At 40.3% G+C, this 26,923-nt stretch overlaps 1 protein-coding gene across 1 annotated transcript; it reads left to right on the forward strand.

The window, feature by feature from the left end:
- The first annotated feature begins 453 nt into the window (after positions 1–453).
- Positions 454–25,138, forward strand: cers2b (ceramide synthase 2b). The gene is made up of 11 exons (XM_026183426.2): positions 454–884; positions 14,288–14,461; positions 15,384–15,501; positions 15,608–15,726; positions 18,825–18,882; positions 19,097–19,147; positions 19,888–19,980; positions 21,738–21,866; positions 22,897–23,003; positions 23,116–23,269; positions 23,520–25,138. The coding sequence occupies exons 2-11, from the start codon at positions 14,289–14,291 to the stop codon at positions 23,673–23,675; spliced, it is 1,158 nt and encodes a 385-aa protein (XP_026039211.1). The 5' UTR covers positions 454–884; position 14,288; the 3' UTR covers positions 23,676–25,138.
- Positions 25,139–26,923: the final 1,785 nt, after the last annotated feature.

Genomic DNA, 26,923 nt, shown 5'->3' on the forward strand with positions numbered 1-26,923 from the left:
TTATTATTATTATTATTTATTTATTTATTTAAAAAATATTTGATTAAACGCCCAGTAAAATGTAACAGAAAGGTCACGAGTGAGTGGGACATCACCAAAAGATTTCTACATTATAGTAAACATTCAGTCAACAGCAGATGCTACGTCCGCAAATAACGAGGTTAAAGGTCAGCCACGGCAAAGCTTCCAGCCGATCAGAAAAGTATTGTAAGTTACGAAATGTAAAAAAAAAAAAACTATAGCTTTTTAGATAAAAAACCAAAAACAAATATCAGACACTTTGGATTAACACGGCTGTTTCGGATACAAAGATTTGGGTGTAAAACTTATTCCGAGCGGAAACAAAACGCGGATGTGTGTGTGAGTGTGTATGAGCCAAATGCTCTCTCATGTGCTTGGACGTCATCTGCGTCCCTCCCTCTCCGTTATTCCCTCACTCCTCCCTCTCTGTCTGCGCCTCTCAGTCCGCTCTCCTGCCGGCCCGACCCCATCCTCTGTCCGGCCACAAAGACCCCCGTCGACTCCCAGGACACACGAGGGGGGATTAGCTGGGACACGACGAGGGAGGGGGGAAAAAACTACCTGAACACTGCTGGGAGAAAAGCCACCGATATCGCATTGCAGCATCTCACACATTCTCCCCCATCTGTAGCTCCCCTTTCCTTCCCTTTTTTCGCACATTGTTCCCAATGGAAACATGTAAAAATCAGTAAGCTGCGCCCTTCTGAGCACAACCAGCGGGCTGGGCACACTCAACGGGACCGTTAGCTTTTTTTTTTCCAGTGAGCTACGCGGGACCAGGAGAAAAAGACAAAAAACAACTGACAATTTTTGGTGGAAAGAAGATTTTTTCTTCTTCTTCACGGCGCGAGAAGGACACCAAAGTAAGTACCGTTTCACTTTCATGTCGGTGGTAGACGTTGGTCGTTTTGTGCGCCTGAGTGTTTGCGGGAGACGCACGCTCCGCATCTTCGCTCACCTCAGACGTCATTACGCACTCATGCAGGAATCGGGCAATTAAAAATAACAGGCCGCTTTCGGTCTCTTAACAAAAGAAAGAGAATAAAAACGCGGCGTAAGCTGGGTTCATATGTGATGGTTGATTATTCCTGCCAGTGGCTGTGTAATATGATGACACGAGGGCAGTCTGGCGCTTGAACGGTGGATCGCTAAAGTTTGCTAACTAGCCACATTATCACTGTAACTAACACACACACACACACACAAGTCACAGCCCCACTATACAAATATAGTTTTAAACAATATATATCGTTTTTTCTATGTTTAATAATCTCCGTTTCACCCTCTCCTTCAGGCAGTCTTTAATGTGGTTCACTTTGCAGTAGCTACATTAAAGCAAATCTGCAGAATGCTAAGTAAACATAAATACTAAAGCTTTAGAATGAGAGGAGGCAGCTGTAGCTGCCGTACGGGAAATAATTGTTTGTTTTGTTGATGTTACCACAATGACTCTTTCATACTCAGACGTGTAAATACGTGACAGCAGGCAAGTATGTATAATATATTGTCACAGTTATAATATCCAAGAAGTAGGTTAATTAGAGGAGTGCCATATGTGAGTCAGACCAATAAAACCAATTTGTACAACATTTTCCATTTAATGTAAAGAAGTCCACTCTGGAGATGTTTTTAGCACTTAGCCAATATAGACCCACATTTAATAAGTTGAAAGATACTGTATAAACAGAAACCCCCACTTTACTATATGCTTTAATGGCCAGATAATATAATATTTTGTTTCTTGCTAAATTGTTTTTTACATTTAATTAGCATTTTATTAACAAAACAAACCGTTGATAGAATGAGATGTCATTAAAGTCTTCTCATATTCAGTTCTTGTTTAGTTAACCACCATAGTGTATATATATGGCTTCACTGTAGGAGCCACTATTGTTTTATGTTTGCAGCTCCGGCTACCAGCTGGCACCTCTTGTGTTTACTGCTTATTTAGGTGTATGTATTTAAGGGACAGCAGCTACAGGTGCTGCCTGTTGCCAAGGCAAACATCTTTTTGACTGTGCTATCGTGTAACTATAACGTGTTGAGAAGATGTGCACTCAGTGGTACTTTAAATAGACACTACATTTACAGTTCTGTCACCTTATGAGGGGATAGAAGTACTTTTAACTTTACAGACTTTTACTCCCGTGCAGTGAAAATAAAATGAATAGTGGTCCAAAAGGGACCATTAAGTGGGATTTGCACTTCTACGTTAAATCTACACCATAACCTATGCTATAACCTGACATTTAACTCCCTAAAACTGGAACTAGATGGTTTGATATTGTTGTTTCTTCCTATGTATTTCTAACTACTTATTCTTTCACTGTCATTTCTTTTTGATGGTCTGAAAGATCAGTTTGAAGAGAGAAACCCTACTGCTAACTAGTGTTTTGGCTGGTGTGCACACCAGCACAATAGTGCATTCCAGAGCAGCTCCAACAAGCCCGACTTAACAATCCAAGATCAGTGACTGTAAGCAGTAAAAAAAACTGTAAAGCTTTAAAACAGTGTGGCAGCTGTTGTGTATTTGTGACTCGCTAAAAAAGCTGTATGCAGAACATTGAGAAGGCTCTATGTCTGAACATGCTGCAGCAGTGTTTTTAGAGTTACAGTGTGTAAAATCTCTCCACTAGATGTCAGTAGATTGCAGATTGCAGTCAACTACGTTATTTTTTCCAACAACTTCCAATTCATGTTGATAAATCTTGGTAAGGTAGGACAAATATCTCTGGCCACTGACTATCTGTAGTTAGTATAGGCTGTTAGTCTGCTGTTTACCTCAGCTTGTGTCCCCTTGTGTCTCCTCTTGTGTTTACTCTGGAGGAGGCTGTAAAAAATTTGTGAAAGGAGTCCAATAGTCAACGAGTCAGTGAAGCTTACTTGTATCTAATGATAGCGATACTGAGATGAGCTGTTGCATTATCCTGAACTTTTCTGAAGCCTCCGTGTCTGTTAGCTGCTGTTAGCCGGTGTTAGTGAAACTTTCTTCGAAGTAGCTCATTGTTGGACACTACGTGACTAACTCTTATGATGTGAGAATGTAATCAAAGTGTTTATTAAAGAGAAAGTTTCATTTTTATGACATTTGAGCCTAACAGTAGCTGGCTCATTGTCAGTTGTCTCGAGATGGGAGGGTGGCCGTATGTCTAATCTATGCATAAACTAACATAAACATATATATATATATATATATATATATATATATATATATATATATATATATATATATATATATATATATATATAACATAGATTGTTCAAACTGCTGCCTTCATGCAGGTGCTACGGAGTGGTGTTTACTAAAAACCAGCTGCCACAGACACAGTTTCTTGCCCCAGTTTGCCACCCTGATGAACACTGTGAAATCAGGCACTTTTATATCATTCTGGTCATATGCACGTTGTCTAGTTCTTTTCTCCGCTGTCTATGGTATATATGGGGATGATCTCTAGCTATATGCATAAAATGTGATTGGGCGGAGCAGCGATGTCCATCACAGCCAATGTATTTGAGACGGAAGGGTAACATGGCCGCTTCCACAAAACGGTATCTGCTTCTGTGTATTTTTAATGGATTAATTCTAAGTTTATGAGAATGATTAAATTTTTTTGGAAGATTTAATTACACACATTTAATTTCGTTTAGGGTCATCTACTGATCGGAAGGTTCGTGGTTCGATCCCCGGCTCCCCCAATGTGCATGCCAAATATTCTTGGGCAAGATAGTAACCCACTAACCCCAAGTTGCTCTCCAGTGCATTCATTGGAGTATGAATGTGTGTGAGGTAGAAAGCACTTACAAAGCATAGGAGAAAGTGCTTGTGTGAATTGGTGAATGTGGCATGTTATATAAAGTGCTTTGAGTGCTCTGGGAGAGTAGAAAAGTGCTATATAAGAATCAGTCCATTTACCATTTACACTTATCAGTGTTTACACTAATTTACACTAATAATCAATTTACTTTTCTGATTTTATTAGTTGGAAGGCACTCAACTTGGGAGTGACGTGACTCCCAGCTATTGCATTTGTGTCTATTTGCGCTGCCATTAGGATATGCTGAGTAAAGGATTGACTCTGATGATTTGCTTCCATGCAGTCCTCTAAAAAAAAAAACTGTGCCTAGTCTTTCAGGATTGACATTGTGCGTAGATGAAATGCTGATTGGTTGAAAAAGTGGGCTTGTAAAGGAAAAGGAGTGACAGTGGAGTTCACTAGGAAGAGGGAGAAACACCATCAAAGATCAAAAAAGCAGCATGAGTACCACAAACAGTGGCCGCACTGGACAGTTTTCATTATTTTTAATGCCTGGTTTCGCTTCCCCATAAAGAAGATCTTTGTCTATTATCTCCTTAGTGGGAGGAGCTAAACTAAAGGAACAACAACACCACAAACATGACCAAGCAAGAGTAGCCCTCAGACTAGGTGCAAAGCATGTAGATAGGGTCTGCAAATTTCTGTGTAGAACCAACATAGAGCTATGCCAGCCCCCCTTCCGGGTTATGATGATGTCACAATTACTGTGACCATAAGCGCTGCTTTAGATAGGCTGCTTCTAGCCTGTGCCACACTGTTGGTTGATGACCATCTGTAACTTTTTTGAAGGATTTCACGCAGCAGTTAATTTAAATGATTAATCAGTCATCCAATTAATAACTGCTGTGCTGCTCTTACAGACTGAATTTTTGCATCCATCCAAGTTAAACATCACAGAAGTCCAACAGCAGAGAAAATAAAAGACAATGCAGTTTTTCATTAACCTCAGCCTAACCTGGACAGATAACAGCTGTCAGCTGTCAATGATTACCTCTTCTTCTTCCAAACTGTTCAATGAGTAATCAGTAATTCTGTTGTCTGTTTTTGAGCGTCCTATATGTCCAGAGGGCAAACCGCTTGGCCTCAGCGAGAGCGCTGTGCTTGCTCAAAGGGGCCGAATTGAACTGTGAGGAGAAGAAAATCAGTATGACGATGTCCCCACACCACCTGAACAAGCCTGTTCAAATCAGTCTGCTGCCTGATTGAACGGTCTCATCAATAATTCATCAGTGTCACAGATCAGTGTCGGTGGTACTAAAACCGAGCGACTTGTGATCTCTATCTAACACACAGACTGCGTGACAGTGATGAAACGTTGAGCTGTCCGTCTGTTTTAGGATGATTTCGCATTTTCTTACACGTAAAAGATATAATTCACATTTATGCTTTTTTGTGTTTCTTTATTTGCTACGTCTAATAAAAATATCTATTTTAAAAAGCTATTTTTTTATCCAGTGTAAGGATGTGTAAAATGTGAACAATGTGTATGACTCACCCTGAAAACTCTCTGGCCCAGAATATCCAAAGCATGACCTGAGTTACAGCTAATGAACCATGTGCAGAAAGCATGTCAGCCTCCTGAACTGCCACTTCATCCCACAATGTGTGCATTCAGGTTTTCATGGTTTGTACTGCGATTCCTAATCCGTAGCTGTGACCTGGACCATAACACATAAACAGTGTATATAGGGAGGCTTGACATACTGTATTTAGTCCACGGCTGAAATGAAAGTATTTGAAGAGTTTGAGTTGCAAAAAAATTGTATGAATCCAACACTGCGCTACAATTAGGGGTTGATATTAGGGTTTGCCTGATTATCAGCCCAGCAGATTATGTGGCCTGATAATCTACTCTGGTCTCATAACAAAACACAAACTGTCTCGTGTTTATATGACAGTATGCCTTTGCAATTAATGTATTTTAATATGTCCGCAGCATCTATGCTGTCCACACTGTCTAGCAGGTTATGTGTCCCCTTGACAGCAAAGAAAACTGAGTTTTAAAAAAGGTGCCAGCCTTTGCATTTTATCCTGAACCACTATTTTTTTCCTAAACCTAACCAAGTAGTTTTGCTGGTAGAACATAACCAAGTGGTTTTTAATTCCTTAACCTAGAAATCTGTCATGTGCAGGGCTCAAAATGTGGACTTTTCTGCCCTTTTAAGTCTTCTTGCCAAAGCTTTGTTTCCAAAGGTCAGAAAAGACGTCAGGTCCGATTATTTCTCCAGTACTTGTAAGTGACGAGGCTTCCCTGGTTCTGGTTATTTGTTCTTGGTGGCTTATAAACCTGTTGGGAATGGACAAATGTAAATTATGCATAGCACAATAATAAAATCATCAATCAATTAATAATTAAGAGTGGTGAGTTTAAATTATGTGTGTATGAACACGAATCAGTACTTAAAACACCATATAGATGAAAAAACGTTGTGCCCAGAAATAGAAGATAATTAGATTAGATGTTGTGACTATGCCAAAGGGCAGGACAGAGGTGCAGTGGTGAGCAGTGTTTCTTCACAGCAAGAAGGTTCTGGGTTCAGACCTGCTGACCTTTCTGGGTTGAGTTTGCAGGATTTCTTTGTGGCTGTGTGGTTTTCTTCCGAAAATCCAAACACATCAATGTGAGCTTTGTTATTAGTTGACTGCATGTGTGAACTGTGACAGACTCGGGACCTTTTGCCTTTTGCCTATATCAGACCCTTAAAATCATAGATGATGTTTTCTTCAATATCTGTAGAGATAATTTTTTCAATATGGCTTAACACCGTCCCCACCAATGATGACGTATCATGCGATTATGAAAAAAATGTAACTTCATCCATCTGTCCATCTACATATATACATGGATAGATCTTCAGTGTAAAGTCAATATCAGATTTACAGCAGTCTAAATTTAGGAAATTCATTAAATAACTTAAACAGAGAATAAGCATTGAGCAAACACTTAGTGCCAAGTGACTGAGATGTAACTCAATATCCTTATCAAACCAGTTGTAATAAATCACCAGGCCCAGCAGTTTATGAGCCTTTAACTATGAAGTGACCAAGGTTTTTTTATCAACTAATGAGTGGGATAGTTTATATTTTACACGTTATTACTTTATCATACGTAAACTGTTTTGTTTATCAGTGATAGATATTGTATAACCTGTTTATATTCTAATTACAAATTTCTAACATTTTTATGTTAAAAAAGTTTAAAACTAATCCTGCGAAAAAGATTTATTTAGTGAATCCTTGTGTGTTTCCTTTAACAAAAACACAGTATTTGTGTGAGTAATACCAGGAAAAAATACATGCTAAACTTTAAAGTATGTTGGAATGAATTGTGTACTGCAGTATGCTGTATATAAATATAGATGAACTGGTGATACTTTGATCAGCAACGTATTATAATAAGCTACTATTTCATCCTTTTTTTTTTTTTACTTCCATATGGTTGTTTAAAATAAAAACAGCCACTTTTTTTTAAAGATATATAATATTTAAAATATACTATATGGGCAAAAGTACTGGGCCACCAACACATTACAGCGACAGGAGCTGCTTAGCCAGGGAAACCCATGTCTTGAAGCTCCTGGCGTTCAGTTTTTGTGCTGATGTTAATGTCAGTGGAGGTTTCAATTCCACAGTTATTGAGTCTGCAGTTTGTTAGTGATTTTTACTCACTTGGCGACCCCTCTCTGTAACTTTATGTGGTCTTCCACTTTGTGGTTGAATTCCTGTAGTTACTAAACACTTCCACTTTTCAATAAAACTATTTACAGCTACTGGTGGAAAATCTAGGAAGGAAGAAATTTCACAAACTGCCTTTTTACAACAGTGACATCCTGTTAAGTACCACACTTGAATTTAGTTTAGCTTTTCAGAACAACCCATGTTTAAAAAAATGTCCAACAGCAGAACTCCAGTCTTTTCAATTTTGCTAGAATTACCTTCAGTGTACCATTCTTTCTGGTTTCCAATAGTAGTTTTTATAGCTTATCGTGTGAGTGATCCATTCATTCACTTCATAGTTAAAGGCTTAGTTTTATTTATATAGTGCCAAATCCCAACAACAGTTGCCTCAATGTGCTTTATTTTGTTAAATCCCCCCAAGAGCAGTGGGGGAAGGAAACAGTGGGAAGGAAAACCCCCCTTTTAACAGGAAGAAACCTCCGGTAAAACCGAGCTCAGGGAGGGGCGACCATCTGCCACGACAGGTGTGGGGTGAGGGGAGGAAGACCTGAAAGCTGAAGGCTCTGCCTCCCATTCTACTTTTAAATACTCCAAGAACTGTCTGAGACTGAAGTGCTTTAATGGGGTGATACGATACTATGAGGTCTTTAAGATAAGAGGAGGCCTGATTATTCAAGACTTTTAAATTTGATTTTGGATTTTCATTTGCTGTCGAATGTGTCATGTGTGGATGGATATGAGTAAATGAATGGTTGTACAATCATAGGTGGCTTGGTACAAGTGACTCACAGTTAGAGCACATCACTACTGTCTTGTGACTTATGTTCCTCTGGCTGACTCAGCCCTCCACCATCCAGAAAAGGCTGACTGTAAATCTCCATGAGATGTTCTTAATCTGTGGAGATGAATGGGAAATCTGGAGTGCTTCCTTTGTGTGGTGGCAGCATGTTTACATTCCCCAAACTTTCCTGTACTCTGTACCAGGATCCAGTGAGTGTCTGTGTAGGTTTTTGCTAAAATTTCTGAGAAACTACATCACTTGTTTGAAAACCCAGGATCCAGGAAAATATAAAAAGAAACAGCAGTGACAGCTGGTGAACTGAGAGAGCTGTTGATAATCACCAAACATGCTTGTACTGTACATTCATTGTCAGAAAAACAGAAGGAAAGGGACATACACAGACAACTTCCTTTTCCCTCCCCTGCCAGAGGCTTCCTTTATTTTTATTGGACCATTAAAATGGTCAGAGTCTGATCATGTGACCCAGTGAGCCAATAGCATGAAGGGTTAGGAAAGCTGTGGGGGGGAAAGTGCTTTAACATGCTGAATTCACTGCATGAACTCAACAAGTCACCCTAAAAATACCCTCTGGGATCCTAAGCTGAACTCACCACATACTGCTACAATAATGAGAAATTAAAAGAACTTTGTTCCCCCCTTTGTTTGCTTTTGTGTGTATGTGTTTGGTGAACTAATCACAGCGGACACACTCATAAACAGTGTTTAGTCATTTTTAATGATAGGAAATCACATATTTATACAGGGGAATAAGTGCCATCTGCTCTTTTGGCCATCCGTAGTGATGCTCAGAAGCTCATTTAGTTATCGGATTTCAATGAGATTACACCGTTGTTGTTGTTGTTGTTGTTGTTGTTGTTGTTGTTTTTATATAATGGAGCCGGACATGCATGCAAAAACCCTGCTCAGCGAAGCTCTTAAGATCTGGCAGCGCACTCTGGGAGAAGTGAGATGTAGGGCTACCGAAGTGGAAGAGCTGGCAAAGTGACCAGGAAAAATATGTCACCCTTCCCATCCACCACTACCTGTGTTAAAAGAAGGGGGGTGGTGGGGTGCGAGAAGGGGCAGCCCAATGCTCAGTCAGCCGTGCTCCTGCAACAGGAAACTGGGGCCATGACTAACACGACATGATGAGGAAAATAACTGAAGCACTCAACCATGAGACGTAGCCAACAGTGTCAGTGAGCTGCAGTTTACATGAAGTGAAGCTGAATTTCTTGAACTAGTTATGAAGTTAAACATAAAAGATCATTTATGGCTTTTCTGTTGCAGATGAAAAAATCTAAATAATCAGGAAAATTGTGGAATCATGAAACTAAAGAAACTTGTCTTTATTTAAGAGAAGACTTGAACTTAATTATAATCCAAATGGAAAAACTGAATAAATTAATAATTAACTGAGCTAAAACTCCCGCGGTCTGTCTGGGAGTGAATCTGGAGTTTTATTGAGGGGCAACAGGAAAGGGAAAGGATGTGCTGAATAGCAAAAAAAAAAGGAGAAGGAGTCTTGCAACACAGAAAGTGGCACAATGTTTGTTTTAGTAATTGATAATAGCTGAAATTATAACTGTAGTGGTGTTTTCATTTCCCCAAAGTCTGTGTGATTAAGTGGAATAATTATGAGCTTATCAGCTGCTACTTTTGGCTGCTCCTAAAGCCTGTGACTATGGGAGAAATACCTGCAGGTGAGCAACAGAGGTAACTACCAATGAAAGCAAAGAATACTGTTGATTGGCATATGATCTGCTCATTAAATACGTGAAAGTCATTCTACATCAAGGGCCACATACTGCCCACTTTCTTAAGTGGGTCAGATCAGTGAAAGTGGAAAATATGTGCCCACATTTTCCAAACCTGTCAAGTGGGCGGATTTGGCGTCTTTGCCGACTCAATTCTGGGCTTTATGTTTGACACCCCTATATTAGAGTGTTACCTGGGCAACCAGAGGTTTGGCTGTCCGTTGACGACAAGCTAGCAGCTTCGAGCAAATCGCTTCCAGTGTGTTTATTTCGATCCCAATTACAAATCGATTCGCGTCTCCTCCTGGGGTCAAACTAGGAATCTTTCACGTGTTTAAATATGTAAACAACTTCTAATCAGTCTGATGAGTTCAGTACACCAATAAAAGGCCAGTAGAGGAAGGAGATCAGTCAAACAGTACACTTCTTCTTTATATGACAAATGCTGGATTAATAATAGATAATCAGTAATAGAAAAACTGCATACTTTCCAGTTTCCATCTGTTGGTCAGGAGAAACAAGTAATGTTTAGATGTCCCCTTTGTATCCATTTAATGGGTGTTTTCCACATTATAAGGGTGTAACTTAAAGAAAAGGTGCTTATTTATTTCTCAGAGAAACTCTTTTTCTGCTCTGATATTAAAGTATTTCATGTGAGCTCTTATCAGAAACGTTAAAACCAAACACAGCTCCAAACACAGATAAGGACATGCTAAAAAATTTATGAACCGCACAGTTGTTTTACTGCTTCTGCTTCTCTTTCTGTAAAACTCTATCAAAATTAATGGCTAAGTAGGGTTTAGGCTGTAAATTTTAAAGATAGTCATGACAAGGAGGCATTACACATGGTTTTGGCTCTCTAAGCTAAGGAGGGAATCCTTTTCAAATAACTGGCTGGGAGCAGCAGGGTGGGGATGGGAGTGGGGATGAAGTGGTTACGAGGTTTTGGCATTCACAGCTGCAGTTGTTGGGAGGGGAGTTACTGTAGATCTGCAGGGGGACACCGGAGATAGAGTGCTTTGGGGCGCCCCCGCTGCTCAGCACTTACGACTGACTCATGACTCACGTCCCACAGATATTCATTCAAACCTCTTTACACTCTCTCTTTCTGCCACTCCCTGAACTTTGCATCAGAAATATTCAGCTATGTACTGTCTGAGGAGAAAGTGCTGCCCTCGACTAAGCACATGTGGAGGGAGAGATTTGCTTAGTTGTTGCTCTGCCTTTTCCTCTCCTGTGAGGGCCTCTTGACTTCTATGCATGTTGTATTTGCTCTGTTATATGCATGGTAAGAAACACACAGGAAGGCTTCCGCATAGGGGGAAATCATCCAATTCTCCAAATTATGTATCCGATTACAGTTGTCCTCCTATATACATAGCCAGGGATGTATAGTGGGTGCGTGTATAGCCAGTCTATAGACCACATAAGGGCAAAATATGGCCTGAGGGCTGGGAGAGGCTCACAAACCATCTCAGTCCAGCCCATGACATCCTCAAGGGAAAACAAGAAAAAACACCCCCAAATCATTAAGAGCCAGCATTATACTAAGAAATGAGAGTCCTGCAACTCAGACATGTTTTCACTGATGTAATATAATGTAAGTGTTCTAATAGCACTTTAATTTTATGTTAGTTACGGGTGAGGTGCTTGGCCATTGAGGATGGGTTGGAGTAGAGGTGTTGCTCCTTCACACTGAAAGGAGCAAGTTGAGGTGATATTCACAATCTCTAACTAGAATGCCTTGTTGATGACATGATTCAGACATGTCAGGCTGGGAGGAGACCCCAGCAAGAGCTCAAAATGCCGCTGACATCCTGAAATATGTACAAAAGCAGCCGCACCACCAGCTCATCATCGCTTGATGTCAACATTTTCCACAAAAACACAGCATGTTCGGTTTGTAAATTTGTTACACGATAAGTTCAAACCTGGGAAATTCTGATTTTCATGTCGCTTTTTTACAACACTCGGTGTGTAATGCCCTTAAAATTCCCACTCAAACTCTGATAGGTGCATCAGGGGTTAAGCATCTACCTGAGGATACTTCACAGTGCAGATTGGAGGAATCAAGCCACCTAACTTCTGATTGGCAGGCCCCTGATAATTGCCACCCATATAACAATAATTAAAAAAGACTAGAAGTAACAGTGGAACTAATAAAAACGAAACTTTTTGAAACAGTAAAAACTGAACTGAGACAAATAAACCCACTCTCGAAACTGACTCAAACTAAACTGGAAGAAACAAAGAAAGATTCAAAATGAAATAAAAATTACAAATGATGAAAAATTACAAAACTTTTTAGCTCAGTTATTCAGAGTTTACCTCTTTGCTTGCTCATCCCTGCTTATGGATACAGATTTTAGGAAGAACAATATCACTGTACTTGAAAGAGATGCTCATTTATGAAAGATCAACATTCCTACTCTCACTAGTAGTGAGATATAGGAGAAATGCTCTGTTATTAAAGCTCTTGGAACTTTAATAATAGAGAAGTGATCATATTTTAACGTAACAAATTTATTAGTAAAATGTGCAGAAATTACTCTACTGCAGCTGTTCATGAGGGAATCTCCCACATCAGCAGATATTTCCTTCAAAATGACTCAGAAAGGCATATTTTTAGAAAACGTATTTACTTTTAAATGAGCAACAGAAGTAGCAGCATGCTCCTTTAGTCTCTGTTGGGTCCGTTTGGGTTGTTGTTTTTTTACATCTTAAACCAAATTACTTTTAAAGGGATTTTAGTTTAAAAGATAATTGATAAAAATAAAATCATGAAAGCTCAGCTGAAGCTGCAGCTTGCTCCTAACATGTTAAATATTTTTTGTAAGATGGTCATATCCTCAGTCAGAACATCTTTAAGTGGTAACATTCTGATAAAGCAAACCTCCTAAAAGTTTTTCTGTTCGGCTCATGGAAACAAATACGCACAAACACTGTAAACAACCTGTTGTTTTCTCAGCCAGCGTCATGTCTACATTCGGTTGTATTCTCTTTTTTCACTGGGCTGTTTTCTTTAGAGTAACGCATTGAACTAGAGCAGGGCGATATGACCAAAAATATTTATCACGATATACATTTGAAAATTTACAATAACGATATAACTGACGATATAATTGACACTAGACAAAATACTTTACAACTCCACAACTTTATTAGTGCAAGAAACCCCATCAATGTATTTTCACTTAAACAAGCAGCTGTTTTTTATGTGCATTACAGTTATATAAAAATTTAACAGTGCAAATGCAAATTCCTTGCTGACAGTTTAACCATTTCCAGTGGAAATTGGCCGACATATCCTCAGCATAACCATGTATAATATCCACAAAACTTAAAAAGAGGTTATAAACACACAATACGGTAATATTATGTTGAAGCACAGTACGTATCACTCCGCGAGGCGCCTGCCTACGATAGCCGTAATGCTCCGACAATCCATCAAGCGGTGCGGGTTCGTAGCTTAGCAAAGTCCCACTAAAACATTTGACAGATTTTCGAGTGCCGTGTACATAAAATCATTTCGAGGTCAGTAAACACAACCAGAATTCATACATAAGGCGCACGGGATTATAAGGGGCACTGTCGATTTTCAGAAAAATCAAAGGATTGATTTTAAGTGTGCCGTATTTTCCGAAAAACACGGTAATAACGACGGCCCGCTAGCATGCTCTACCAAAAATAGTGCTTTGTTGTGTATCTGACGGACGAAAGCCAAACCAGTTCCACACCACTGTAGTTGCAGCATTTTTACAAACCAATTCTGATTCATCCGTTTCATTCAACGATCCACTTTCGCCCTTCTCATTCTGCGTCGCCGCCATGCTTTTTCCACCATGTGTGTATGAAAACAAAGGCACTGCGCATGCCCATATTCTATCGCGATATTTCATTTTCTTATTGTTGCCCAACATTATACCGGTATTACCGTGAACGGTATGATATGGCCCAGCCCTACATTGAACATACTGTAGGAGCCGTGGTTAAAACTGGCTCCACTGCCCAGCAGCTTCTCTTCAAATAGATTTCCACCAGGATTGTGATGGGATATTATTTCAAAAATATAGGTGTGACCTGCGAGTTTTAGCAACCATCCAGCTGTCTTTTCTTCACCTATTTTTACACCAACAAACTTTAGGGTTTGCGGGTCTAAATGATAGCTATTGTATTGTAGCTTGGGTTACACGCTGTTTGAAAGTGTTGACTCCGTTTGTGTCCGTGTGCTTCAGGATGTTGTCGGAGCTCAGTGAGTGGTTCTGGCAGGAGCGGCGGTGGTTTCCGGAGGGCCTGGGCTGGGCTGACCTGGAGGATCGGGATGGACGAGTGTACGCCAAGGCCCGCGACTTGTGGGTGGCGCTGCCCATTGCCCTCATATTCCTCATTATCCGTCAGATCTTTGAAAGGTCGATCCATTTTTCACTCTGTCTTATTCTATCTCAGACATTTACCTTTAATGCGTTTATGCATTTCTTTATGTCTTTAATCTCTCCTGACTTTGTATTCAGTTAGTTTATGCTTTTTTCCCCTCAGTAGTTACTTAATCCTTCTTTTGTTGTGCCCAGATCTATGATGAATAAATTCCCATTGTTTCTTCAGCTGTTATTGTTTTCCACATAAGTGTGCAACCAGCGTTCCTGTTTCCAGGAGCTAATCAGCGTTCATCTGTGTTTCCCTGCTAATGCCAGGAGACTCTGTTCCTCATTGTTTTTCATGTCTACCTCCTATTCAGCCACAGAACTGTCAGAATATACAATAAAAGAAACAGTGTAATCAAGACAACACATTTAAAAAAAAAATATATATATAATAATAATGGATACTTTATTGATCCCCATGGGGAAATTACTTGTTTTTCTCTGCATTTGACCCATTCACTCTGTGAAGCAGTGGGCAGCCCACTAAGCAGGTGCCCGGGAGCAGTGTGTAGGGACGGTACCTTGCTCAGGGGTACCTCAGGGTAGCCGTTAAGTGGATTCGAACCGCCGACCTTCCGATCATGGGGCGACCACTTTACCTACTGAGCTATCCCTGCCCCATATATATATATATATATATATATATATATATATATATATATATATATATATATATATATATATATATATATATATATATATATATATATATATATATATATATATATATATATATATATATATATATATATATATATATGTATGTGTGTGTGTGTGTGTGTGTGTGTGTGTGTGTGTGTGTGTGTGTATATATAATAGCTTGAATATCGGATTATATAATATTTAATAATCACACCTATGCTTCCTTTCTTTGTCACTGTTTTTTAATCCCAACATGTCACAATTGCAGGATGGTGGCCACGCCTCTGGCCTCGCTGCTCGGGGTTGAAGACACGGTGCGGCTCAAGGTCCCACACAACCCCACACTGGAGTCCTACTACTGTAACATTACCAAAAACCCCACACAGGTAGATACCTCTGGCCTTCTATTGCAACATCACAAAGGCTCTAATGCAGCTCTCGACTGAATCACTGGGAAAATAATCAAATCTGACCTCTTTGTGCTGTTCTCAGTCTTCAGTAGCAAGTCTTTGCAAGAAGACTGGCTACTCAGAAAGACAAGTGCAGCGATGGTTCAGGAGACGAAGGAACCAGGACAGACCGAGTCTGCTCAAAAAGTTTCGCGAGGCCAGGTATGCATCCGTGCTCTTCTAAACATATATGACTGCTGTAGAGTCCAGAGAGTGTTCCTCTGGCAATATGAGCACATTTCTGAGGGCAAACGTAGCCCTCTATTTCTGCACTCATTGCAATGTTGCCCCTGCTCTCCACACGCACACACTCACACATCCAACCATGCTTATTAGCACAGGGCCTTTGCAGCTGGGGCTCTGTCACCACTGTTGGTTATTTTTATTTGTAAGCCAACATTTACTGTAACAGAAGCCGAGTTAAACCAACAGCCTGATTACAAGGCTATTGAGGCCAGCTACTACCAGCTGACAGGATTCACAGATACGTACAGTACAATAGACAGCAGATAACATGATACCGATACTAGTACTGACAGCATGCAGATATACTGTCCACTGATATGGATGCAGAGAAATCCTATGGTTATATTATCCCATGTGTCCTGTTTGTAAGTCTTTCATGATCTGTTGGCTTGGGTGTTGTTTATGTTTGATGCAGATCTGTGAAAGCTTTTAACTCAAAAGATCAGTTTACCATTTTTACCCAGAAAACGGTGGACACGCTGTGTACAGTGGATGAAAAAGTCACTCTAATAAAGAGTGAGACAGAAATACAGTTTGTACCCACCACAGGGTCTCTGTAGCTTCTCTGGAGCCTCTGATTGCATCACTCATGAGATGGAGTTGTAGGGGAAGTATTACAGCTTTGTTTTTTCCTACAAAGCTCAAAAGACATGACATTTTTCAGTGCACGCTCACCCTGGAAACCCTTTTCAAACCCGGTTCTCTCACACCCTTTATTTCCGTCAGTTCTTGGTAAAGACATAAATGACATTAATGATGGCACTTCCTGCAGAGATGTTGCTGATAAATATGAAAATTACAAAACTGTAAGTGTAAAATCAGGAGGCTCCAATATTAGGGCTGTGCGATATGACCAAAATCTCATATCCCGATATAAGAATTCTATCGTCCAGATAACAATATAAATCACAAAAATGTAACATTTTCTGTAAATTCTGTGAATCTCGGGAAGCTCGTGTTGCGTGAAGTGTTTCCAGCTGCGCGTCATGTAGCTGGAGTCGAGTGTTTTAACCGATGCATGAAACTATACATTTTTAGACATAAGTTGCCGCTGCCGTTTTCTTTATGAGTATTTATTACACGGTGTGCTGCTGGGAAAAGCCTGTTCTAACGTTTATTTTTTAGCACCTGGCGGCTCTTTTTTTAAATTCTCATCCGTAAATAATCTGCTCTTTCACGTGATTCAGTTTATTTTGAAAAGTCTCAACAGGATCTTGAGCTTTATTGTGAAAGATTTATGTGGAACATAAACAAGCAGACACGCGATGCTGTTACCGTCGTTGTTGCTAACCACAACGCATAAAAACAGGCGCTTGTCTGTCAGTAGTGTGATTATATAAAATATAAGAGAAAGAGAGAACTTTAAGAAATTAATATAGCCACTACAGTGACCATCAAAACGATGAAAAAATATTGGCGTAAACAGTTTATTTTGCGACACCACGAAACAAACGACAGCGTAAAATGAAACGATAGACGTTTTTATATCGTCATGCGATATATATCGTTATATCGAACAGCCCTAACCGATATGTTTGCCAAGTATTCGGATGGGTTGAAGTTGAACCTGTTTGTTCCCTGAAGAAACTCATTTGTTTCATTACATTTGCATTACTTAGCCGTACGTCATGCGTTAGCAACATAAAGCTTAAGCTGTAGTCAAAGTCTCTTCCACTCAAATCTTTAATGAAGTCACACGCATGATCTGTATTTTACTGTTTAAGTATTAGCTCAAAGAAACAATAGAACACCTGCCTGAAGCCGCTGGAAATGGAGTCTGCAGTGCTTTAAGCCTGACTGCTCATCAGCATTTTTGTTACTTGTTCAAAATCAGGCTTTGGCTGCTTGGCTGGAGTCACCATACACTCAGCTTTAACCTCACTCTTTCTTTGCCGCTTTAGCTTTGGTTTAGCTTATTGCACATGTTTTCAGGAGTTGATGTCACGTTAAGAGCAGTTGTTTCTGGGCGGGCTGTGCTTTACACTTTAGCGGCACATTTTTGTCCTTTGGTGCCAGAAAAATGAAAATAATAGTTTTCTGTATCCCACCTCCCTTCACATGAACTGAAGTGATCTGATTTAAGTGGAAGTGCAGAAAACAGCATGTTTTATGATTTTTTTTTCTTTGTGTCTGCCTATCACACACATCATTAAAGAGCTTTTGTAACACAAATTCGATTAGTAACTGTGATGTGATGCTGAATTTGTGTGTGTCACAACAGCTTTAAGTGGGCTAAATGCTCAAAAATAGCTTAAAATAGCTTTTGAAGTGATTTTGTTTTCCTGGTACACATGATGGGAAAAATAACTACAAAAACCAAACAAATAAAGCAAATAATATTTATTGTCAGGTATGGGCCAAGCATTTACATTATTTCAGCCAATTTACAGTGATGTGTGTGCATATGTGATGTGTGGGTGTGTATGTGTGGGTGTGTGCAGGCGTGCATGTGACTGCATGCTTGTCGCTCTCTGGTCATGGTGTGTCTTTCACTATGCGGGCTACAGCGTAAAGGCATTTTTCTTGTGAATCGATGTATTGTGGATGTGCACACAACAGGCTTTCTGTATCTCTCCCTTATTCCCCCCACTGGGGTATCTCCCACACTCCCACTCCTTCTCTGTATCTGTGTCTCTGCTGCAGCGTTTTCTGTAGCGTCTTCTCATTACACCTGTATGAGCAGTGACAATGACTTATCACTGTCTCCAGTACAGGGTGTTGTCTAGTGGCTCTCATTGTCTGTTAGCACATATTTGACTGTGTCTGTGTCTCTGTGTGTGCATTTGTGTGTTCCCGCGTGTGTGTGTTGTGTTTGACATTATCAGCAGATTTTCCAGGCAGTTCACGCAGCCTGGCATCTCTCTTTAACTTGTGTGTTTGTGACTGTAAGCGAGAATTTGTGTGTGTGTGTGAGTGAGATGCATTTATGTGTCTGCTGGTAGAAAATGTGCCTACTGTCTTTCCTCATTGACTGAGTAGAAAGTGTGTTTGTATGTGTGTGTGTTCTCTTGCAGTTGGAGATTTACCTTTTACCTTCTTGCTTTCATTGCTGGCCTGGCCGCCCTCATCGATGTGAGTACTGCCATGTTAACCTCGACCACTCCTCTTCCTCCTCTCATGCTTTTATGTATATTCATGACCTGTCCAGCCTTTTCCTTTGCCGTGATAACCTCACCTCTCGCGCTGTCAGAGGGGGAAGCATTGACTCATCCTTGTGCTGAGTCAGTTGTTATAAATACACCTGTCGTGTTTTGCTGTCTCATTCCCATCCTGCATGTCCTTCCAGAAACCTTGGCTGTATGACCTGAAGGAGATGTGGCAAGGCTTTCCTGTGCTGGTACGTCTCTAGAATCACTAAGTACAATAAATGCACTGCGTATCTGTTCATTAAATTAAGCTCCAGAACAAAAAGGTCCTGGAAGGTAATAAAGTTTCTCCCTGCCTGTCCTGAAATGATGGAAGCAACATGTCTAGAGTGGCTTTTCTTCGTTTCGGTTTCACTTTAGATTTGATTAGTTATAGTGTTAGTTTTAGTGTCTTTAATGGGTGACATTTGTCAAGGTCAGATTTAAGGACTTTAAAGCAGGTGTTTTAACATAAACACTTCTCTCACAGTCTCACTGACGATCCCAGACTCTGTGAATATCTGTGCCAAAAGATCCTCAGGCTTTTTATTTTGGTTTAGTAAACTATACTCCCTCGGTTGGGATGCGTGACACATATAGATTCAGCTGATACTGGATTGGAGCCTCTTTTGTCTTTAGAATTGCCTTAATTTTTCTTAGCCTGAATTCACCAAGATGCTGGAGGCATTCCTCAGAGATTTTGGTCTATATTGACATAATATCTTCACACAGTTGCTGTGACAATCATGCAGCTTGGATGTGTTAACTGGCACTCTCTGAAGTTAAACCAGACATTAGTCATTTTTAAATTTACACCAAAATCAATTTCATCAGAGAACATTTAGAAGGTTAATCTGTAATATAGGAAAAAGTACAGCCCCACTTCCCAGTAGTGATTTGCACAAACTGTTATATTGACTTTAAAATTAACGATCTGTATCCTCCCCTTCAGACTCTCTTGCCGTCCCAATATTGGTACTATATGATTGAACTGGGTTTCTATGGATCTCTACTCTTCAGCGTCGCCTCTGATGTCAAACGCAAAGTAAGTGAATTTATCTCAAGAACACAAAGATTTTCTTTATTTAGGAGTACAAAGGATTTGAACAGGAAAAGGAGGAAAAGACATTTGTCTTTCCTCCCAACCATTCATCCATCAATTTTTTGCTGCTTGTCCAGTCTGGATGACAGAGTCAGCAGCCTAAGCAGAGATATCCAGACCGTTTGCCCCCCAGCCACCTCCTCCAGTTCTTCCAGTGGAGCACAAAGACATTGCTAAGCGAGCCAAGGTTTGCCCTGGAGCCCCCTCCAGGTGGGACATGACCAGAATACCTCACATAGATGGTGCCCAGGAGGTATCCTATTCAGATGGAACCACCTCAACTGGCGCTTTTCAGTATGGGGGAGTAGCGACTGTTCTTTGAGCTCCTTACCCTACCTTTAAGGGAGAGCCCAGCCACCCTTCGGAGGGAGCTCATTCTCATTATTTTGGTCACTACCCAGAGGTCGTGACCATTGGTGACTGACTAGTAAATACACAGCTTCGTGTTCATGTTCAGCTCCTTCTGCTGTGTACAGCATTCGCACATCACTGCAATCTCCTGCACCACTCTTCCCTCACTTGTGAACAAGACCCTGATACACTTAAACTCCTCTATCTGAGGCAGTAACTCAGTCCTGTCCTGGAGTGGGTGCTCCACGCTTTTCCAATTGAGAACTTTGGGAACACATCAGACTTTGAAGTGCTAATTCTCATCCCATATGCTTCACACTCACGCTCAAACATTCCTCCAGAATTCTAAGGTTGACTGACAGACAGACTCTCCTCTGTCAGTTAGTCTGTTAGTTTAGTGGAGTGTGACTCCCCTGAAGTTGGAACACTCTCCAGTCCCCCTTCTTAAAGAGGGGGTAAGACAGTCCCAAATCAATGTCCCCAACTTCCATACAGTGCAGAGACGTATCAGCGACAACATTTCCACAACAGTTAGAACCTTGAGAAACTCAGAGAGAATCTCATCCCGTGGTCCATGAGACTAAGTCATACTGAACCCAGCTAAGCCCTATGATCTAAGGGCTAAGGGTGAGCCCATCGACCAGTCCTGCCTCCGGGGCTCCAGTAACCCCAATGCAGGTGAGGTAATGTGGCTCCATAAGCGTCTTGTGAATCACACTTGGCCTGAACTTTCACCTAGAACCAATTTGCCTTGGCAGACCCTACTGGGGACAAATTTTGACAACGTGGCATTTAGGATCATTAGGGCAGACAAACCCCTTTACCATGATAAGGTGGTGGTTCAAGGAGAGGGGGCATGCAAAATGAGTATGTCATTTGTGCAGACACAGCCACTATTGAATCTGTGTGGATATAGCATCATAATTCTGCACACAAGGCTGACAAAGAGTCTTTCGTCACTCTTCTCTGATCAGTTTCACATCTGGCATGGACTGTGAGTGGACATTAGGCTGCTGTGACACGTGTGTGTGTGTTTCAGTGTGCCTTTGTGTGACATGTGTGCGTGTGTATTGTGCGCCTTTGAGTGTGTTTGGCTTGGACTTTGCTCAGCCTGGTCAGCTGAGCACAGTGGGGTAAAAACTTTTGCCAAACTCTTTCACAGTGTGTTTCAGCAGCACAAAGTCTAACCCAGATAATGTTAAGCTGGATGTACTTGCATTCTCATGTACCTGGTTAAAAAATAGTGCACGGTTATATATATATGTGTTCTGTTTCATGTACACGGCATTAATTCAAAAGCATCTTTACCCCCCCACCACCACCACCACCATCTATCTCCCCCTCTCCAGGACTTCAAGGAGCAGATAGTTCACCATGTAGCAACAATCCTCCTCATCAGCTTCTCCTGGTGTGTTAACTACATCCGTTGTGGAACTCTCATCATGCTGGTGCACGACTCCTCCGATTACCTCCTCGAGGTAAAGCCTCACCTCATTTTATACACTGATGGAAAGCACGTGCCCAAAATCAACTAACCTGTAGCTCGACATATATTTACATCCTGTCATCCTGGAGATATTTTACTCCGTGAGGTGTGAGAACTGTGTTTGAATGTTGCACAGTTTGCACTGATGTCATTTATCCCTACCACCACTAAGCAGGATGTTTTGGCCTTTGAGTATTCTGATGTTTTTACACTGATCACATACTGCCCCCTGTGGAGGAAAGTGCAATTTAAGTATTATTTGTGGGATATAAACACTTTAGACTTTCATTAATTAGCATGGTTTTTATCAGGTAATAGAAATATTTGTAACCTGTTGCTTTTTTTTCTTTTTCTGTTTTTTTATTCGGGTCATTCCCTTAAGCATTAAATGTATTTTAGTTTGTCAAAGGACCATAAATAGCAGGAATGTGATACTGACTCTTTGCCAAAGACTGTATAAGTGGTGAACATAGATGCCATGAAGTCACCCACTGTTAGCAAAGTCCAGTTAAAAGTTAGGAAGATTTTATCTGAGTGTTTGCCAGACGCAACGAGCGAGGGGTGGAGCTTACTGTGAAAATGGGGGACAAAGCACACAAATCATTAGCCAATAATCTGACACATAATTTATAAAATGAACTTCATGCTTTATTCAGCATGGTTTGAAGTTACTGGCCGAGACCATAAAACCACCAGAAAAGTGTCACTGAGGTCACAGAGGAAGAAATCTGAAGACCAGAAGTCTTTTTGTAATCACAGGATCGCCCCCTGCTGGCCTTTAAAGAGAATGCGTGTTTAAAGCGCTTTCACTTTAGCCTCTGAATCTTTTACAGATGCATTGGCTAAGTTCCTCCTTTATACCACGAATACTCTTTGGTTTTATTACATGCGGGTCATTCATGCAGTCAAGCCCAAGAGGACCCATTTACAAACAGAAAAAGCTATGAATGAAGTTTAAATGCTTTTTTTCCCCCAGAAACTTTCCCCTTTTGATAATTTATTTTTATCTTTTCCACTAACAGTCTGCAAAGATGTTCAACTATGCTGGGTGGAGAAATGCCTGTAACTACATTTTCATTGTATTTGCTGCAGTCTTCATTGTCACCCGCCTTGTTATCTTCCCCTTCTGGTAAGCACACACACATACATATACACAGATTTGAGACAGTCATTTTGACTGCTGCAGTATACCACTGTTTGTCGTGCTTCACTCTCCTTAATCCTCGCCGTTTCTCTTGCAGGATTATTTACTGCACGTGGGTGTATCCAGTCACCATCTATAAGCCATTCTTCGGCTACTACTTTTTCAATGGGCTGCTGATGACTCTGCAGTGTCTACATATCTTCTGGGCCATTCTCATTATACGCATAGCAATCCGATTCCTCACCAACAATGTAAGCAAACCAAAAGAGATCAATTAGGTCAAACAGGAAAAACTAAATAATGCTGCAAAACATTTATTTCTGTGAGTCAAATTTGCACATACTCTCTTCTGAAAAGCTGCAAATCAAAAATGAATAAGGCGTTTGAAAGTCTGAGTTTGTTCTGACACTCTGCAGAGCTCCAGGAGAGCATGAGCAGGAGGTCTCCCCGATTAATGATGATGTTTATATATTTTCATGAGCTTTTCCTCGTGTTCTTCAGGAAAAAGTGGATGATGAAAGAAGCGACAAAGATGAAACAGACGAATCAGAAGAGGAGGGCGACGAGGAGGCAGGAGAGAAAAAGCATATGAAGAAAAATGGCCCAGTGCAGAATGGTCACACAGTCCACAACAACAACCACCGCAAGAGGCAGTGAAATTAAAGTCACGGGATGGAGAAACATGAGAAGGACTTATATCCCTCAGTAGAGGAGCAGGAGGGAGGGACCAGTGATTCCCTAAAACCCAGAACAGCGGGTATCTGAGGAAATTTGGCACTGTTACTTTTACACAACACACATTCATGTTTTTTTAGAGGGCACAGAGATCCAGCAGATGACATACACTACATTAAGTGGCACGGCTCTTCGCTTTGTCATCAGAGGAAAAAAATGTATCACTGCCTTTTGTTTGATGTTAGTCCCAAACGTTTTCAATGAGACGGGGAAGAAAAAATGGAGAAGAGCAAAGTTTGGAGAAGACAGATGAGGGGGCGGAGGAGGTGATGCTGCTTCTACTTTAGCTTTCATGTTCTGACTGTGTGCCTTAGAGCCAGCTGACGGCTACGAAAAAGCCATTTTAAAGCCTTCTGCTTTGAAATTGAGTTGCTTTATTCTTTGTTTGCTTTTTACTAACAGAACAAAACAACTGAAAGTGGGTTATGTGAAGGTGACACAATAGGGCATTTATTTCCCTAGGTTTCTGTCTATGCAACTATCCGTTCAGCTATTGCAATGTCTTTGCACAAAAGTACAGAGTCTCTCATATAAAGTAATAACCTGCAGTAGGACTGTGCTCCTCTGCTCTCCGGTGTGGTTTGTGCCATTTGTAAAGTGTTCTGGTTTGAGTTTAGTAATCAGCAAGATTTTTTTTTAAAGGGGGGGCCTATCGTGCTGGTCCATATTTTCTGTCATAAACTTTTAATAATGGATGTTCACATTAAACATTAAACAAGTTTCAGATAATGAGGTCTGTGCATGTGCAGGCATTCCCTGTGAGCCAAAAGCTCAGACTTTGCGTTACTCTAAATGCTCTATTTCAGGTAGTTTTTTCTACCCCTGCATCTGTGTGATGTCACAAAGAGAGGCTATCCCTAATATGGTAATCTTGGGCACACAGCTCTACCCACTTAGTGTTAAAATCTTTTGTTTACAAGAGGCAGCCAATCAGAAGAAAGCTGGCTCATACCTGATTTATGGCACTGTGTTAAAAGTGTGACCTAGCCAAAAACCTCAGAAACTGCAACACATCTGTTTGGCAGTGATACGCAGTGTAAACTTAGCATGCTGTTAGCACAAGGATAAAGCATTAGTTGAACAGCATCTAATAGGCCTTAATTGTATCTAGCTTGTCCCTTATACTATTACAAATATCTAGTATTGTGCCAGATTTATTAGCTCGGTTTTACTCATGTTGACAGTGACAGTGCCCGAGTATGAACGCGAGCATCACCCGCTGCAGTGGAGATTCAGCGCAGTACTATAAACCATGCTTCAAAGGGACCTGGCAGGGAGCTAAAACCGCTTCTTTCAAGATAACCCATGATTATTCTGAACTGTGAATCATGCAAAGCTCCTCTAGCAGAGTCCCAAGAATAAAAATATGGTGCTGGAAAAGAGCATAATATGTCCCCTTTTAACTTCTGTTCATTCCTAATCCACTAAGGCTCACTTTGTACAATTCCTGCTTCCAGTAGAGTCATCTCCAGAGTTCAACAGTTCTTTGGTGTTTAGGCTATAAAAGAGCCAGAAATGAATATAAACTCCGATAGAAAACTTGAACTAACTGCTAAATAACTTTTTCCTCTCTTCTTCAGCTCAAGCAGTTTTGCATTGACGATGCCACCCACTGAAGAGCGATGACTCAATGCGAATGGGCGTTGCTCTGTTGAAATGCTGGAGTTTCATTAAGTACAGTGGAGCAGGACGGTTTCGCAATTTCAGATTTCCCGAGGTCACTGCCCAATAGTCTGGGTTCTGATTGTTAACCCGGCTGCAAATTTAAAGTGTTGATCTGAGTAAATTTTTTAAGTATCATTCTGGGTATTAAATGTGTTTACAGGTATGTTCTTTGAAACTTTTATTTTGTTTTAGTTTTTAGATGAAATCATGAAATGAGTGTTACAGAGTTTTGTTGCTCTAAAGCTTTGTATGTCAAGTGCCTTATCTGTAATGTATGGGAAGCTCTCCTTGTCTTCATGCCCTCTCCTTTTCTTTCCTGTTTCCACCTCACATCATAGATCCAACCTGCTACATGCTCTCACGTCTTCTCTTCTTTATAAAAATGCCTTCCTTTCAAACTCACCCTCATTCCACTACCACGTTCTTTTTAACTAACCCCCAACCAACCAGCAGCCTCTCTTCCCCAGTGATACAGAAGAAACAGCTGTGTCCTAATTACAGTGTTATTATTATTTTTTTGTCTGTTTTTTTGTTTAATGATGCCTAAGTATTGTTATTAATGGTAAAATCAAAGATCATGAATCACAATGAAACCAAGTTGAATTTGTGGTTATTTTCGCATTCATCACGGCTAATCCTAAGTAAATCAGTCCTTTTATAATAAGAGTATATTATATATACAAGGGGGTCACACTCTTTTTTAATTACATCGTGGACAATATAAATTCATTTTAAGTGGGCTGGACCAGTCAAACTTTCACCTAATAATCTATATTTACACACACAAGAAAAAGCTTTGAGCATAATAAAGCTACTACAGTTAGTCCCTGAGGTAAAAAAAAAAAAAAAAAAAAAGTTAGTGCAATAGACTCACTTTTACACATTAAAAATAAGTGCTGCGTTTAGAAAATCGAAGAAATCCACCACTGCTCTGTGACCAATTTGCCCAAAGATGTAAACATTTAAAGAAAATGCACCATCAGCTAACTGAACTACCTGAACTTTGTCCTATAATTTAAACGCTTGCATTTTCTGATTATTTGCAGAAATGTTCTGTTTTTGCAGTGCAAACACTGTACAAACTAAAATGATATAATAAAATGGGTGATAAAGTCGTGCACTAGGTGGCGCTGTCACCTCATAATGACATCCTCAAGGGTTTATGCAGTTTAATATTAAAAAATTGAGACATTTTTTACTGTGCATTGTTGAGCACTGTGACTTTGCTAATGAATAAAGTAGTTGTATCCACTGCATGTATAAAACTTTATGTGCAATGGATGGTTTTAATTGTGGGGTATTGGAGCTTATGTATAACTATAACTAATCAACTTTCATTTGATTAGCAATGTATCCATATTTTACATTATTGTGTCACACATAAAACAGTAGTACCAAAGGGACTGCTCAGGTTAAGAAAGGCTGAGAAAAAGAGGAAGACTATGGAGAAGATTCGTGGATGTAGTGATGGAGGAGATGAAGATGTCTGGTAAGACAGAGTATAC

The sequence above is a fragment of the Astatotilapia calliptera genome, chromosome 11, assembly GCF_964374335.1.
Source record: "Astatotilapia calliptera chromosome 11, fAstCal68.1, whole genome shotgun sequence".
In the NCBI taxonomy this organism is placed as follows: domain Eukaryota; kingdom Metazoa; phylum Chordata; class Actinopteri; order Cichliformes; family Cichlidae; genus Astatotilapia; species Astatotilapia calliptera.

What these genes read in the sequence shown, in the direction of transcription:
- cers2b (XM_026183426.2), top strand. Translation starts at nt 14,289, where the DNA reads ATGTTGTCGGAGCTCAGTGAGTGGTTCTGGCAGGAGCGGCGGTGGTTT. An exon ending in GGCAAGGCTTTCCTGTGCTG is followed by an intron (nt 19,148 to 19,887) that starts GTACGTCTCTAG and finishes CCTCCCCTTCAG; the next exon opens with ACTCTCTTGCCGTCCCAATA. An exon ending in TCCGATTCCTCACCAACAAT is followed by an intron (nt 23,270 to 23,519) that starts GTAAGCAAACCA and finishes CGTGTTCTTCAG; the next exon opens with GAAAAAGTGGATGATGAAAG.